Source organism: Perna viridis, chromosome 1, assembly GCF_037379345.1.
Source record: "Perna viridis isolate PV_CMFRI_1.1 ecotype Kerala chromosome 1, ASM3737934v1, whole genome shotgun sequence".
NCBI classification, from domain to species: domain Eukaryota; kingdom Metazoa; phylum Mollusca; class Bivalvia; order Mytilida; family Mytilidae; genus Perna; species Perna viridis.
In genome coordinates, this window is record NC_142445.1 from 65,849,277 (window position 1) to 65,866,724 (window position 17,448).

At 33.7% G+C, this 17,448-nt stretch overlaps 1 protein-coding gene and 1 long non-coding RNA gene across 2 annotated transcripts; both read left to right on the plus strand.

Moving 5' to 3' along the window:
- The first annotated feature begins 6,102 nt into the window (after window positions 1-6,102).
- Window positions 6,103-17,205, plus strand: LOC148629906 (uncharacterized). The gene is made up of 3 exons (XR_015918234.1): window positions 6,103-6,221; window positions 6,644-6,710; window positions 17,077-17,205. It is a non-coding gene; the product is annotated as an uncharacterized LOC148629906 (long non-coding RNA).
- On the plus strand, window positions 7,915-9,370 carry LOC148629907 (uncharacterized). Its single transcript, XM_088559551.1, has one exon. The coding sequence runs from the start codon at window positions 7,952-7,954 to the stop codon at window positions 9,233-9,235; it is 1,284 nt and encodes a 427-aa protein (XP_088415677.1). The 5' UTR covers window positions 7,915-7,951; the 3' UTR covers window positions 9,236-9,370.
- Window positions 17,206-17,448: the final 243 nt, after the last annotated feature.

Below are 17,448 nucleotides of genomic sequence, written 5' to 3' on the forward strand. Positions count from 1 at the left end.
CAACCTAGAGCGAAGGATCCGGGAGCAACCACCGTCATAAAGTGTCTGGAATGATGACCAGAATAGCAATGATGGTGTAGAATAACTTAGTTATTATAAAAAATAAATTTGTAGAAACTTAATAAACTTTTGCCAAATTAACAATTTATAACTGTCAACCAAATACTTTCTTTGTCTGTGTACTCTTTATGTTATAATATTAGAACTGTGTATTCGGTTCTAAAATATATACGTCAAAGTGAAACACGTGATCTTTCATTGTTTTTGTTACCTGGTTATTGATACTCACCTGTTCCACCATAGGGTTTTTCCTGTTGCTAAATTTAGAATAGACCACTTACCTTGACTAGAAAATTTCACGTGTGATTAAAAGATGTTCATTTTCTCATTGTTTTTCCTCGACAACTTCATAAATTCTCTGGACTTTATGATTAATTATAAAAACGATTTCAAGAGTTAAATCTTTTCCGGCGAATCAAAAAGTAGTTGATTTCGTTTTGGAATAATTTCATTAACCAGGTTTTATAATCTTAATACCAATATCTTGCTTGTAGACACTGTTAAAAAAACAGTAGTTATTTAATATATTGTATATAATAAGTACCAAGTGTATATCATTCATTTCTGCTATTTAAAATCAAAACAAATGCTGCTTGATGTGTATGAATGAAATATAATGTCATTTGAATTCAAAATATCATGGTATTGCATTCAAAATTACTCATGATACCCGAATAATTCATTTTGTTTGTGTTTTGTAGTTACTGTAGTCCGTGTTCAGAATTATTCTAAAATATATTTTATATTGTAGTTTATGTATTTTCCATCGTAATGTATTTTGTACTTTGTTTTGATTTTGGATTGCTGCTAGGCCTGAAGAACTGTAACACATGTCCTAGACCTCTGCTGTTGCAGTTCTGCGGATCTGTCAATCCTGACAAAACCATCCAATGGGTACGATGTGCATTGTGATGGATATATCTCTGCAATTATTTAGAATGATGTTTTATATCTAAATTTACTAAATACAAGTACATGTAGTTATACAAATTTTCAGCTTTTATGATTTACCATATTTTAATGCATTTCTGTGTTCGTGAAAATCTCTCAAAATGATCCCTAAATTCCCCAATGAAATGATATTTGTCTTTTACCTGTATATGTCTCCATATCTTGTGTTTTATATTGTTTCTTTTTGTACATTTTTTATATCTGTTTATCTTTTCTCTTGGTGATGATGATTTGATACGGGTTACATTTTATAACCATGGCTGTACTGTGGTAACTTACCTTATATCTGTCCCTGTATTAGATGATGGGTAGTGACCTTAGTACTTACAGGGCAGCCATTGGTATATTCAACAACAGAAGATTTGTCAAATCTGGGCCACTAAAAACGTCAAAATCCACCTTCTTTGAATTGTTGTGTATTAATCTAAAATGTACATTTCTCGTCGTCAATCTGTCCATCCTGCAGTCAGTTAATCCTAATATTGACATTGTTTTTCTGCTTTTTGTACTCCATTTTATTTTGATCATCGGTAACATAGAGATGAACCCTGGTCCAGGATCATCTACTAGGTCATCGGTCACCGACAACTCACTATCGATATGTAACATCAATATCCTGAAGTATCAGAAACAAACTTAATTTCTTAAACTTGTTTTGTGAAGATTTTGATATTATTGCCATCACAGAAACACACTTAGATCCAAACATTAAGGACGAAGAAATCCATTTAGAATCATTTTCTAAATCCATTCATCGAAAAGATAGAAATGCGTTCGGTGGCGGTATCTTGATATTAACCAAGGAAAATATCCATGTAAAACGAATGAATATGTTGGAAAATGATGTTGATGAAACTATCTGGGTCGAAATTAGTGCAAAGGGTCAAAAATTTCTATTATGTAATGTTTATCGTCCACCAGGTACAGATTCGGAATTTTACACGCGCTTGAACCACTCGATAGGTACAAGTTACCTATATAGTCACGGTTTAGTGATCTGTGGAGATTTAAATACGGATTTACTTGTCAGAGAAAATAATAGACTTCTCGACACAATGAATCTGTTTAATCTCACTAATGTGATCAAGAAAGCAACAAGAGTAACTGACCAACGTAGATCTTTATTAGACCCTATACTTATTAGTGATACATTGTCGTACAGCTTTTCTGATATTTTTGATGTTCCGAGATCAATATCGGACCACGATGCAGCTGTAGTATACCTACTGTGCCCACATAAAGAATCCGTAGCCTATAAAAGACATATTTGGTTGTATGATAAAACGAATAAAGAAAAGTTTTCAGCTGATTTACAGGCTCTGGATTGGAATGCCCACCTTCCCGACGGTACAGATGTAGATCAAATGACTGATATATTTACAGAAACATTTCTGGCCGTCGCGGGGAGGTCCATTCCAACTAGGGAAGTTACCATCAGACGAAATGACAAATCGTGGTTTAATAACGAATTAAGAAGGGAAATAAGAAAACGTGACCGTTTACGGAAAAGGGCATTAAAATCAAAAACCGACGATGACATTCTTAAGTACAAGAGGCAGAGAAATAGAGTTAATAATCTTAAAAAATCAGCAAAAGAAAAATTCGAAAGTAATTTGGACAATTTCATTTTAGAAAATGTTAACAACCCCAAAGCGTACTGGAAAATAATGAAAATGTTGATAAAGTCAAACAAAGGTTCCAACTCTATACCCCCACTTCAGAATATTATAAACGATCAGGATTTAAATGATATAGCATATGCAGATGACGAGAAGTATGCATTACTAAATAAATATTTCTGTTCAATCACTAAATTGGATGAAGAAAATCATCAAGTCCCGGAATTTCAAAACCGAACAAATCATAAATTATCGGACGTACATATAGAAGAGTCTGAAATTATTGATATTATTAAAGTTCTAAAACCAAATAAAGCATCTGGACCCGATGTTATCAGTCATAAAATGCTTCAGCTGTGTCCTGATAAAATCGCTCTCCCATTGCAGAAAATTTTTAATAAATCTATTCAGCAATGCAAATTTCCTACTAGTTGGAAATTGGCAAATGTGACTGCTCTCTTCAAGAAGGGTGATACATCTTTACCATCCAATTATAGACCCATATCATTAATAAGTTGTGTTGGAAAAGTAATGGAAAGAATAATTTTCAAATATGTGTACAACCATCTTCACAGCAACAATCTCATCTACAAATATCAATCTGGTTTTCTTCCAAAACATTCGACTGTCCACCAACTACTTGAAATTTATAGTAACATCCTAAATTCACTTGAGAAAAAAGAAATTAACTGTTTTGTTTTTTGCGATTTTTCCAAAGCTTTTGATAAAGTCTGGCATAAAGGTCTTATGTGTAAGCTAGATTCGTATGGTATATCAGGAAATCTTGTTAACTGGTTTAAAAGTTATTTATTAGATAGACGTCAAAAGGTGATTCTAAACACATCATCCTCTAACAGCTGCTCTCTGTCGGCTGGAGTTCCTCAAGGCTCGGTCCTCGGTCCTCTCCTTTTTATAATATACATAAACGATATTGCAGGGAATTTGACATCTCTGTGCAGACTGTATGCAGATGACACTTCTTTCAGTTACTCTGACTCTGATAGAGAGCAGATATTTTCTGTTATCAGTCATGATTTGGTGGAACTGGACAAATGGTCAAACAAATGGCTTATGTCATTTAATCCGGACAAAACTGAGATTATGGTATTTTCAAACATCGAAAAGCCTGATTTTAATTTCTCCTTAAACGGTACAAGCGTTCCAATCACAGATTGTCACAAACATCTTGGTGTTACATTTAGTAGCAATGCTAAATGGAACGATCACATTGAAAACGTTGTAATTAGTGTTAAAAAACACTTGAATATCTTGCGAAAGCTAAAATACCAACTTAACCGTAATACATTAGAGAAATTATACTTAGTTTACATTAGACCCATACTAGAATATGCTCCTGAAGTCTGGGATAATTGTGGGGTTTGTCTTTCGTCTAAATTAGAAAGACTTCAATTGGAAGCTGCTAGAATAGTGACAGGTTTACCTATCTTCACCAACTCAGAAAAACTCTACGGAGAAACTGGTTGGGAAAAATTAGAAGTGAGACGTAATAGGAGAAAGTTAAACATGATGTATAATATCGAACATAAAAATGCACCTGCATACCTATGCGATCTAATTCCACCTAAAATCCAGTCACTTACAAATTACCCACTTAGAAATGGAAATGACATTATGCAGCCTTTTTGTAGACTATCTGTGACAAGCGAGTCGTTTTTTCCTTCTACAATTAAAGAATGGAATAAACTCGATATCTGCACGAGAGAACTAGATTCAATTTCTAAGTTCAAGCCCGCTTTTAAAAGTAATACAAATATCTTGCAAGTTCCAAAGCATTTTTCTTTTGGTCCACGGAAACTAAATATTATTCTGACCCAGCTAAGACATTCTGTATCTTCCTTAAAGCATGACTTGCACAGAATGAATATAGTGGATGCACCTTTTTGTAGATGCGGAAGAATGGAAGATGTTAATCACTTCTTTTTTCATTGTCCGTTATATGATGAAATAAGAGCACGCCTTTTAAACCACATTAACTGGATTCCTGATACTTTAACAATAGATGTTGAACTTCTTACACGTGGTAGTTTGGAATTAACATATGATCAAAACATAAGTTTATTGAAGCACGTTCTAGCCTTTATCAAAGATTCTGAGAGATTTTCTGTTGTCTAATAACTTGTAAGATATTACTTTGTGTACCCACTCTCCTACCACCATCATCACCATCATCATCACCACTACTTTTCTGTCAATTTTTTTTTTATTTCTTTTCTATTTCTTTCTCTTTATTTTCTATCTTTAAATTTAACTGATTATTATAAGTATACACAGTTGATGCATGCTCAATGTCATTTTGTTATTGTATATTATATTGTATTTAGGAGAGAACCTCGTAAGTGTGATTCACTTTTGTTCAATCCCTTTTGTTTATATGCAAATAAAATATGTTTAAACTAAACAGAAAAAAAAGATTTCGGAACACACACATAACACAAAAGAAGACAACACACACACAAAACAAACATTCGATCAAGAAAAAAAGCAACGACACACTTTCACATTTTTCAGCATATGCATGGGTTGATTCCTTAAAGTTTAAAATTTTTCCAAGAAATTACACTGTAAAAAGTGTGGGCAATGAGGCACTTTGGGGAACAAATATGGCAGAGTGGAATTTAACCAGGAATTGACTGTGGATATAATATTCATTTAATGTTACTCTTTCTATATATTTTTGTATTGTATTTTATTTATTATATGATATATGATTTGAGATTAATAAACGAATGGTTTTTATGTTTATTAAAACTTACTCACATTTATATTAAAATGTATACATGTTGTTACTTGTATCAGTGTAATTGATAATCATTTACTTTGACTGATGGATTTACCTATTAGCTGATGAGCTATTTATAGAACTCTTTATTTCTCTTTTATTTATTGGTCTATTCAGGTCACACATACTTTAAAATGTTCTTTGGGGTTTCATTTGGAATGTGAGTATTATTCTCTTTGAGTTTGCTGAGCTGGATGGCAGACATATTGATTTCCTTGAGATTTTTATAAATTAGTCTATAGGTTACAGACCACCAATTCAACCAATGAGCATTTGGAACGTACACAAAAATAATCCTACGCAGAAATTACCCCTGTTCCTCATAGTGCTGTGAAAAAAGTTCTCATCTCATTTAAAAAATTTAAACAGTTTCTGAAAGGAAAACAGTTCTGTACATTTTATAGATGCATTTTGCTTCTTGTGATGTGAAGCCTAATCTCCATAATGATTTCTAAATATACCCCTATCTTGTGAAAACACTGGGATTTCCCATGCTATTTATAGACACTTCACTTCCGGTGACCAGTACTGCACTGCAAGTCTGCTAACCCCACATGCCATTCTGAGGATTGTGAGCTGACATATGTAGAATCATGCTGATATATAGTCCTCTGCAGGTTAAAGTTAAGGTAAAGTCCAGAGAAGCCATTGAATATTGTGAAATTAGCATAGAAGCCTATGGGAAGTGGAATTAGTGGTTTCTAGCCTCTATAGTTTCTGCCTAGTATTTCAACATAAATCTGCTTTGGAAGTTAAGTTGTATTGCTGAGTTTCTGGAACTTGTATTTGAGGTTTGTTTCTATATTTCTAGCACTTTATCCCACTAAAATAACTTTGTCTTAACTGAGCAGCTAGTATGAGGTTGAATGTTCAGTTTGAATTTGAGAATGAATTTGTAGTATGAAAATGAACTGAGTGAATGAGTAAAACCTATTTAAACCATTTAAAGAGACTATGATATGATATAAAGGATTATAAATATTTGAAATAGTTAATAATTGAGCTATTAAACCAAAAGTTTCAAAAGAGACAAATCTTGAATAAATGTGATTTCTTATAAATAAATAGGATAGAAATAATTGATTAAATGGTTAGATTTTAATATGCAAAATAATATTTTTATTTAATGATGTACTCAAAGTGTTTGGTGTTTGTAATGAATGTTATTATTGTTCCATGAACACATCAGTTATGAAACATATATTTGCTTCAGGTTTTATATGATGTGTCATACTGTATTATACCAGACAGTTAACCTGACCTTTTCATCTATTTGAGAGGTAAGCATTAAGTTACAAATTTATATTGGTATGAGATTTATGTCAATCATGAATAATTATAATTCATACACGTAGACGCAAGATATATTGAGTCTTAGAGACAGACAAATACATGAAAACATAATCTATATTTTATTCTAACAATATTGTACAGGTTGACAGAATATGTTCGTTATTTAAAAATAGAGTTATCTTTCTTTTCTCTGTACTTAAAGTATTTTATTGTATTACAGGGTCAATTAATTTATTTGTAACAGATTCCAATCTGCCTTATCAATAAAAGAACCCTAAATCATCCATGTGTATTTTGTGGATCCCAATATGGTTTCACAAATTAAAGTTTTACAATCAAGAGTTAATTGAATTTTGTTTAAAAATTGAACATAAAATATCCCGCATTTCATTTTATAATAGTAGCATAGACCTGTAGTTCTCTGATAATAGGTTAACAATAACATTAGGTTCTAAAGCTTTACTTTGTGGTACCAAACAAAGAGTTTGTACCATACAGAGATTTACATGTTAAGTGTCCAATATATCCGTAATACTTATTTGTGTTCGTCAGAGTAACACTGATCCATCCCGGACACTTAGTAGTGGAAGTCTTTATAAGAATCAGGAAAATATAGGTAAAAAAGACGAAACATTCATGTAAAAATCACCAATTCAAGCGCGGATCTGATATGTATGAAGTAAACGGGTGGGATCCGATCAAGACATTTTTTTAAGTGTGTTTGGGTTGGAGTTCCAGGCAATCATATACTCACTCGTCATGATAAGCATAAAACAAAAAAAAACATTTGCCGACAAGAAAGGGAGGTTCTATCCCTATCCACCGAAACCCATCCCTGGGCCCATCACTGCAATGATTTGACGTCACATTCATATCCAAAGTGTTCTATTGTACCGCCACATAATCACTGGGAACATTGGAAAACTTCTTAACAGTAATTTAGAAAACAGCATATTTATTTATTATTAATTTGAAAAGCATAACTAAATCCTCCCGAGAGAACGCCAGATCTGAGGTTTATACCATTTTAACCCTTCAATTTTAAACTTGCATGAATTTTAAACAGACTAATACATCTTGTACTAACACTTAAATACCATGATACTTGTGAGAAATGTATGGTTCAGTTTACGTGGTAATTTAAGTGCTTGACCTTAATGAATCACATTTTTCCTGTGTATATAAAATACTAAGAATAACATTTTAGAATCTAGACCACAGTCTGAAAATGGTTCCGTCATTTCAAATGTTCAGTGTCCTAATAGCACTGACTCTGCTTCCAAATTTCGGGTTGTTTGAGATTATAGAACAATTAGAAACACCAAAGGGAAAGCCAGTTAACTTGGACTACCCTCTCGACTTAGCTTTCATCATGGACACCACTGGAAGTATGGGATCTTATATAAGAAGTGCCAAAGAAAACATTGAAGCAATTGTAAATGAGATAATCAAGACATCAAAAAGTAGAGTAAGACTGGCTCTAATTGAATACAGAGACCACCCACCACAAGATAGGTCGTTTGTGACACGAGTGCATGATTTTACAGAATCAGTCGGAGAAATGAAGAGATGGCTTGAAAGTGCAAAAGCCCAAGGTGGTGGGGACTCACCAGAAGCTGTGGCTGATGGGTTGTATAATGTTACAAAATTAGCGTGGAGTGCCGAATCCACGAAAATAGCAGTGCTTATATCAGACGCTCCACCTCATGCTTTGGACCCAACTGCCGGCAATTCGTTTATGAATGGATGCCCAGAAGGGCATGATCCGATGCAGACTGTCAGAGAAATTGCCAAGATTGGAGTTACTCTTTATAGTGTTGGGGTAGAGCCATCAATTAATGCTTACAAAGAGTTTTTCGCAGCTATGGCTTATATCACTGGTGGACAATATGTTCCGATGCGCGATCCCCGCCAGCTTATCAATGTTATCATTGGAGGTGCTCAGGAGGAACTTTCTCTTAAGGAGTTTAAAACCGAAGTTGAGAATGAAATAGAACAAGTCATCGATAATGGAGGTGTATACGACGAAGACGAAATTGCACAAGCGGTATACCAAAAACTCGAATCCAGAGGAGCAAAATCAACACATTTAGTGAAAAACAAAAAGGGCTTGAAAGGTCCTAACAAACTAACACTCAGATTAGCTAAAGTCTCTTCAATGGAGCAAGTTCGAAAGAAGATGGAGAAAAAGATCAAACAACGAAAATTGAGACCATACTCGAGACGACATATGTCCAGTAGAGCTCCTGACACACGTCGATACAGAAAGTCAAGACTAGAGAGACCTGAAATTACAAGTATGCATAAACACACAGAAATGGACAGTTTTGGTCTCCCTGGGTCCTTACCAATGTATTCTATGGCTTTAGATGAACATGAACCAAGAAAGTCAAAAAGTAAAATGAAAAAGAAGAAAAAAGAATCATATTCGACTGAAAAATCTACAGTAAGTCTCGACCAAATTCATAGACTAGTTAAAAAACTGTCCTTTAAACGAAAAGGATCACCTTAAATACATTTGTTGTTACCAGTATTTTGAAGTTTTGTAAAGGATGAAATTCTCTGGTTACAGTTCATTGAAAGTGTCATATGATTATTGTCTACTTTTATTTGCGATTTCGACTTTAATAAAGTATTAATTTGAGAATGTCTTATTATGTTTTTTTTTTATAAAACAAGTTGTTCTTTTTTTATTTATTTGTATTTTTCGACATCCACACAAAAATAAAAGATTTGACCCAATTGTTTCGGTGAATAAAATGCCTGTAATGACCTAAGGGAAAAGCAGACATGATAGAATTAACACACACACACACACGCACGCACACACACACACACACACACACACACACACACACAAATATATATAATAAAAAAAAACGACGAAAAACAAAATACCGCATAAACATCGCGAAGATTATATCCCATTCACATACATAATCGATTTTTCTTATGAATCCTAACGAATCTTCAAAATTTACAGGATTCGTTAAACTAACACGAATCTTTGAAAATAAGAAACTTTTATAAGTGATTTGCTAGTGCTTTACGACTGATTACGAGTATGAACAATCACTTTACGATTTACTAAGAATGAATGCAATGCGTTTACGATAGCAGACCATGATTCATTTCGATTTACGAATTCATACGATATATACTGATGAACAGAGGGAATTGCTGCAATTTGGTCCAATCTTTTAAGTAAAATTAGCGAATGGTTTACAATAACTTTACTAGTTTTACGAGTATTTACGATGTAGTTACGAAAGGTAATAATTTTAAAAGCATGAAATTTGTCGCGCTTATGACCTTTAAGGACAGTCCATAGTAAAAGTATTTTTCTCAAGAAGATCAAAATATTACAGTTAGTTAACTGTCAAATTAAGGCCTATTAAACACTTTGTTGTCTGTAAGAGAATGTCATCTCGTTAAAGGAGAATTTCATGTATCCTGATGTCATTAAAGAGTACAAGTTTGTGTATTGTAGTATTATTCACAGAATGCCAGTAGTAAAGGTCGTAAAATAAATAAAACAAACAAGGTGCAATTGAGGTGTGATATACTTTTTTTTTCCGGGACAGCATCCGGGACTATGCGTTATATCATGCTGACTGATACATTTGCCAATGCTTGTCAATATCCAGTTACTGGGCAATATATCATCACTATTGTGTTAGTTTTAACGTATTCATTAAGGAATTTGCATATTTCAACATTAAGTCAAAACAATAGAATGAATTTAACTAATGGTCCGTCTATTCAAAATTACTTTAAATTTTCGTAATATATTTAAACGATTGTATGCTTTTGTTGTAATCATATAAACATGATTATCTAAGTGTTTATGCTGCTTAACTTGGGCTATGACATCATTATTAAGGTACAATTCTGGGTGATAAGGTTTGTTGGTCTTCCTAGAGACTGTCATGCTTAATGTTTTACGGGGATTGAATGTGATGAGCCATCGCTCAGACCACAAATGGATTTTGTTTAAGTCATCGTTAAGAGTAAGAGCATCTGATTCAGGGTTGTCAATAAGATATGGGCAAGTATCATCAACAAATAATTTAATGGTAGACTTGGTCTCGGTAACAATATCATTTAAGAAGATAAGGAACAATAAAGGACCAAGTATTGATCCCTGAGGAACACCGGCTCCCATCAACAACCAATGTTAATAACAACACCCTGTTTCTTCTCCTGTAAATAATTAGCAAACCATTCAATCAAATCATTGCCAATTTTAACAGTCTTCAAATTACAAATCAGTCTGCTAAACCCTATCGAATGCTACACTGATATCACAGAAGATAACTCTTACTTTCTTTCCTTGATCAAGTACTTTTCCAAATTCATTAGTTATACTTATTAATTGGTTGACGGCTGAATCTTCTGGTGTAAATCTAGACTGGTTACAAGTTATTATTTTATTTGACCGAAGATAATTATATAGATGTTTAAAGACACATCTTTCCATGACTTTCCCATCGACACTTATTAAATATATGGGTCGGTAATTATTTACTTCGTTTTGAGAACCCAATTTGAATACAGGGGTTACATTTGCCAGTTTCCAACTTGAAGGGAATCTACGTAAACGCAAGGACATGTTAAATAATTTGCTAAAGGGGTATTTCAAAACAAGATGATTTTTTTTTTAGAATTCTTTAACTTATATTGTCAGGACCAACAGATTTAGTTGTGTCTAAGCATTTAAGTATATCTTCAACTTCTCCGTCAGTGATATTGATAGAGGGCAGGGAATGTATTGTTTCTTGTTCTATTTGTTCTGGTAGGGTCTTATTAGAGTCGTCTACCCTACATTGATCGTTGAAATATTCATTAAAAATCAATGCCTTTTCTTTGTCATCGTCGATTAGATCGTCACCAATCTTTCAAGGAGGTATTTTACTTTTATTGAAATTTCTCAAGAGCGCTTGTACTAATTTACACCAGTTTTTCTTGCGTCAATCTTATCATTTATTATTTTGTTTGATATATTGCTATAATAGTCAGATTTCGCATTTTTAACGGCTAGATTGCACTTGTTTCTTATTTTTCTGAAATTTCCCCACCTACCCGGATTATCATGCTTTTTTGTGACAGCGGTTTTCCTTCCTAATTATTTTTTTTATGCGAGAGTTAACCCAAGGTGGGTCGTTCTTGTTTATACTAATGATCCGGTTTGGTATAATCTCGTCACAGACAGAAATGATTTTTTCCGAGATATTTGAAGTAGACGAATCCATTTTATTCATTTACGAATATGGAGTCCCAATCTACTTTAGTGAAACGATCTCGTAGTACGTTATAATCCGCTTGTTTAAATAGATAGATTTTTCTTTTAAAGGATTTTTGTGGGTTAGATTTTGGGAGATTTATGTACTATTCTCTGTAAGAATCAGGCAATGAGTGGCACACCATTTTACCCAATTGAGTAATTTTTGCCTAAAACATATTCAGTACATCTAGAAAACAACCAAAAAGCTATTTAAGTTTATCCTGAAACATCTGTAACGTAGATATTTTTTGACTGCTTACAAAGGGAAAGAGTGCGGGAATATTTTCCCGCCATTTTTCCATAGTGCATTTCAACTGAATTTGACCTATCAATATCTTAAAAAGGAAAATTTTACAAACACTTTGATGGTTATTTCTGGTGTTTATTAGGTATAATTAATTGGTTAATGCAATAAAATCTCTGCGTATTTTTCCTTCATGTGCCACACCTTATATACACTTTGCCCGATTCTTAAACGGAGAAGTATTTAATATTTAATATTATGGAGTTTTAATGGTCTTAATGTACCTTTCGGCTTCCCACGACCACCTCTTCCGAAATTCTTTTAGAAGATCTGTTGATTTTAGTAGCGAAGCTCAGTCTTCGGGATACCTGACCGAATAACTCGATAAGAATGTATCCTACTAGCGAATGGGTCGCTCTATTGACGCTGTGTCTAGCTTCCGGACTACAGGTAGGTATTGGAGCGTATCCAAACTCACCCTTCTTGGAGGAACGCAGACAATGGATGATATATCCCGAGTTCACCTTCAAAAGTTAAACACGTTTCTGAAGACAAAATTGTATGCACTACATAAAAAACAACAACAAAACAGACAAACAAACACCCTTAAAAGACTTACAAATAAAAAAACGCAAAACAAAGGAACAAAAGAAGTACCAGTATATTATAACCTTCACATAATTTCTCGTTAAATATATTTCAATTCGTTTGTTATTAGTTACTAAATGTAAATGAAAGAATATATGTCCCAAATACGGGGCGCCAAATGGGATCTGATCTTTTTGTAATCGAAATCAAGTTTGTGTACACAAAATTAAATTCTGTCAAAACAAAATCACGTTTGTCGTACAAAACTATGTTATAATACAGACTTGTTTTATGATCACTTCAATTTTGTAATGACAAAATTCTTTTTTGTAGACTAAAGTCAATTTTGTGTCACAAAAATCAAGTTTGTCGGACAAAATTCAACTATGTGTTTACAAAATTGAATTCTCTCTTAACAAAATCACTTTTGCAGGCAATTTAACACAAAATTCACTTTCTATTTTGTGTCATAAAAGTCAATTTTGCTGGACAAAATTAAATTTTGTGTAAAAAAAAGTCAATTTTGTATGCAGATTAGTTTACAGAATCCGTTGGATATGCAAATGAATTCTCTCTCGATTTTGTAAGAAGGCCTCTCATTGAATATAGTAACCGCGGGCCTCGCAGGTTTCCGATTACTTCGAGCAAGGGCATATCATATGGTTGATGCACTATTTACTTTATTAGGTATTACTTACTTTTGCAGAATAGCTTATCACTCATATGATATATCCTTGCTCGAAGTAATCGGAAACCTGCGTCTGCGAGACCTGCGGTTACTATATCCAATGAGAAACCTTACAAGCTCATTTGCTTTTGTTACTTAGTATGTATGATTTTAGTTACTTTATGTTCTTTGTTGTGTTTGTCTGTTTTCCATGTCTGGTCTTTGTCCCTGGATTACATACTTTTGATTACCGCTATAGCCTTGGTTCCCTTGATTACTCTTCCAGGGATTCACCAAACGACTAAATATAATATCGATCCGTGACGTATTTAAAGAGACTTATTTTGAATAGCAATACTTTTCTATGAACAATCACCCAAGTCCAAATTTTATTCATGCATTTAACAGTGCATATCGCATTTATTTGGTTTTTCACTTCAAATTTATTTTGTTGTAAAACAGGGGTCAAACAAGGTCTTTATTGCACGTTGCCCTTTGTTATTTTAGGCTACCATTCTACATATATGCAAACACTACAAAATAAAAAGACAAACGTTGCTACACCGAACAACAGGTGATTTCTCCTTGACTACATATTTGTCACTTTTGGAAGAGTAATCAAGGGAACCAAGGTTATAGTGGTAATCAAAAGAATGTAATTCATGGATAAAGACCAGACATTGAAAACATACACACACACACCAAAGAACATAAAGTAACTAAAATCATACATACAAAGTTACAAAAGCAAATGAGCAACTCGCTCCACTAAAAACTGGCAGCATATGGACCAGGTGCACCGATAGGGTAAGCGTCCTCTGCTTTTCTAGAAACACCCGCCGAGTTGCTCATAAAAAAAGTCAAATCCGGGGTAGACGAAAGAGGAACGGAAAACTATGACGTTGAACAAATCAGTTTTCATGGCGCAGATGAATACACCGTAACGATCCACGAATTCATGATGACGACCATAAAACTTCAGTAGTGATGACCTAAATCTTGTAGCAACATAAAATCTGCTATTCTGGAAGGACAATTTTAATCAAAGTATCGACATTGCAACGGGCATTAATTGTGTCCTTTTCTTTGCCGATTTGTTTCTTTATTTCTATGAATCGAAGTTCCGTCAAAATCTTGTGAAAGACAAGAAAAGGTTAAAGAGATTAGATCCTTTACAGTCACATATCGATATACTGACTATGACCTCTCCATTAATAATCCCAAATATGGAGAAAGGCTTCCGTAAATTGATCCACCCTGGCCCGGTTGTTCAAAAGATTTTTCCACTGGACAAAAATTATCCAATGTATAAAACAGGTTCAATATATACAAGTTATCCACTGGACAAAAATTATCCAATGTATAAAACAGGTTCAATATATACAAGTTATCCACTGGATAAAAATTATCCAATGTATAAATCAGGTTCAATATATACAAGTTATCCACTGGATAAAAATTTCTCCAGTGGATATAAGTTTTGAACAATAGGCTCAGTTGTAGAAATTAAAGAGGCTACTGACACGGCGGTGTGTTCACGTTTCTCCAACATTTAATTATTAGACAAAAAAAAAAAAACATCAATTAAGGTTAGGGATTATGGTGTCCTCAAAAGGGTTGAATACTTTAAATTTACTGTATTTTACCTTTTCCAATCAAAAATGTTGGATGTTATTTTTTCATTTAATATTTTTCTGTTTCTGCAAAAAAGCAGCATATTAAAGCAATAAATATTTTTTAAATATATTTCTATCTTTTTAAGGTAATTTTTGAATTCATCTTTAAAACAAAAATATTTAAAATTTGTTTAGGCAATATGATTTTATCAAAATTATTTATAATAGTCATCAAATATATACACCTGATTATTATTAATTACAAATTATTAATCCACTTGTTTCAATTTTCATGATCGTTGGACTTAAGCAGGGGCGGATTCAGGTGGGGGCGTGGCGGGCGTGCGCCCCCCCATAAAATTTGCAAAGCATGTGTTGTCAGGGGTAGGTTTAGGCAGGTTGAAACTTTAATTTCTCGCTACTTTTAATACAAAAGATATCTACATGGCACCCACTCTAGAAGAATATTTCAAAAATTTAACCTCAAATAATTTTTCGCAGAAGATATTGGATATATTATATTTTTCCATTTTGTACAGCGACAGCAAATACTTATTTGGACAATATTAGAGAAAAAAAGTAGCGGCCGACATTAATGGTCGGTCTGTGTCGATGAGTGTTAAAATCAAGGATTTGTGTAACTCAACAATGAGTCAAGATGCTAATGGTATACTCAAAAAAGACTGTCGATGTTCACAGAAACAATACAGACGATTTCAGGGAGTATTCACCACAGACTAGTCAGATAATTCGTCTGATGACTGACTTAGATGACCCGTCTACCCCCAGTTTGTGTAGTCCGAATGTAAACAGTGGCCTGAATATCGAAAACGAAGGTCTAGATTCACAGAACTCGAATTTGCCCGACTTTATCCCCAACCAAGAATACATAGCTAAATTAGATGAAGAACTTTCAAACCTACATAAAGAATTATACATTACGAAATTAATTGAAATCACATACGACTCGGAAGACGCAATGACTTGGTACCGTAGTGCGTGAACAAGTAGGGCTAGGTCTTTACATGGGTGTCCGAAAGGGAGACTTTGTAATAGGAAAAACACAAGTAAGAGTAGCGCAACTCAGAAAATATGCCAAAGATTGTTATATACTCTATATGTTCATAAATGACGAAAATTCTGGTATTGAAAAGGTTTTGAAGAGAGACGAATGCAAATCTGTCAGTGAACAGAGTATGAGTGTTCTTCAGTGTAATTTAATTGAACTCGGAGTATCTTTACAATCTGCTTTAGAGAGAATATCTCAGTTAGAAAATTCTGATTTGGATAACCAGAAAACCATAAAAACTTTAAAAAGCCAAAATGAGAAACTGAGATCAGAACTATCCAATACCAATGATAAATTGAACCAGCATCTTTCATTGAGTGAGCGAAAGTTTATCCAATATGATTCGAACTTTGAATTGATAAATCAGCGGTTTAATGCAAAAGGTGACTTTAATTTGGATTCATACCTAAGAAATGTAGGAATAACTAAAGCAGGTAAGTTGCATGCTTCCTTGCAGAAAACTGTTAACGATATAAGGTTGTCAATTCAAAAAATTTATGCGGAAAAAACGGCTTTTGGTCTCCCCGATAGAGTCCCAACTTTGTCTGATAAATCACAAGTGAACACGAATTCAAATACCAACCATCGACACGATTGCAATGTGAAAACACAAATGAACTCAACGGCGGGTGATCAATGTAACTGATCACGAAACAGTGATGAACGAAAATCTCACGGTCAAAAAATAAACCACTCCGAGTCGTTGCGATACCGGTGTGTGCGAACGGAACGACACATGAAAGTAGAACTGAAGTATCACGCTCACAAAGTGGAAACTTTTTTACGGGTGTTACAATAAGGCAAACTGCAAGATATTATCTAGCAGGTATCGGGTATAATTTCATATTTAGAAAACAATAATGTTAATGTGACGTATCTTTTCAGTTCTAGATATAACAGTCAGCGAATTACCGCAGAAGCTTAATGTCTCAGAACATTGTGCGAACCTTGTCCAATCCAGTCAGTTCTGGTCTGACGGCATGCGCTGCAGAAAATGGCTAAGCAATTACGAATGGAATCAGCGATGTACAGACGATGCTGATAATAAACGATAAATCAAAGTGCTTAGGCACTGAGTCAAGGAAGACCTCAAAGCATTCAAAAATATTCATGTAACCATATTGTAAGCTAAATAAACCGATCAAATTTAGTCCTTTTAAAGAATAACCATTTTTTTAAGCAGTGTATATTTATACAGTCCGTTTATCAATATATATTTTTTGATCTTCTTTTGTATTATTGCTTTTGGTATTCCAG

Coding starts and splice junctions, on each gene's coding strand:
- LOC148629907 (XM_088559551.1), top strand. CDS start 7,952: ATGGTTCCGTCATTTCAAATGTTCAGTGTCCTAATAGCACTGACTCTG.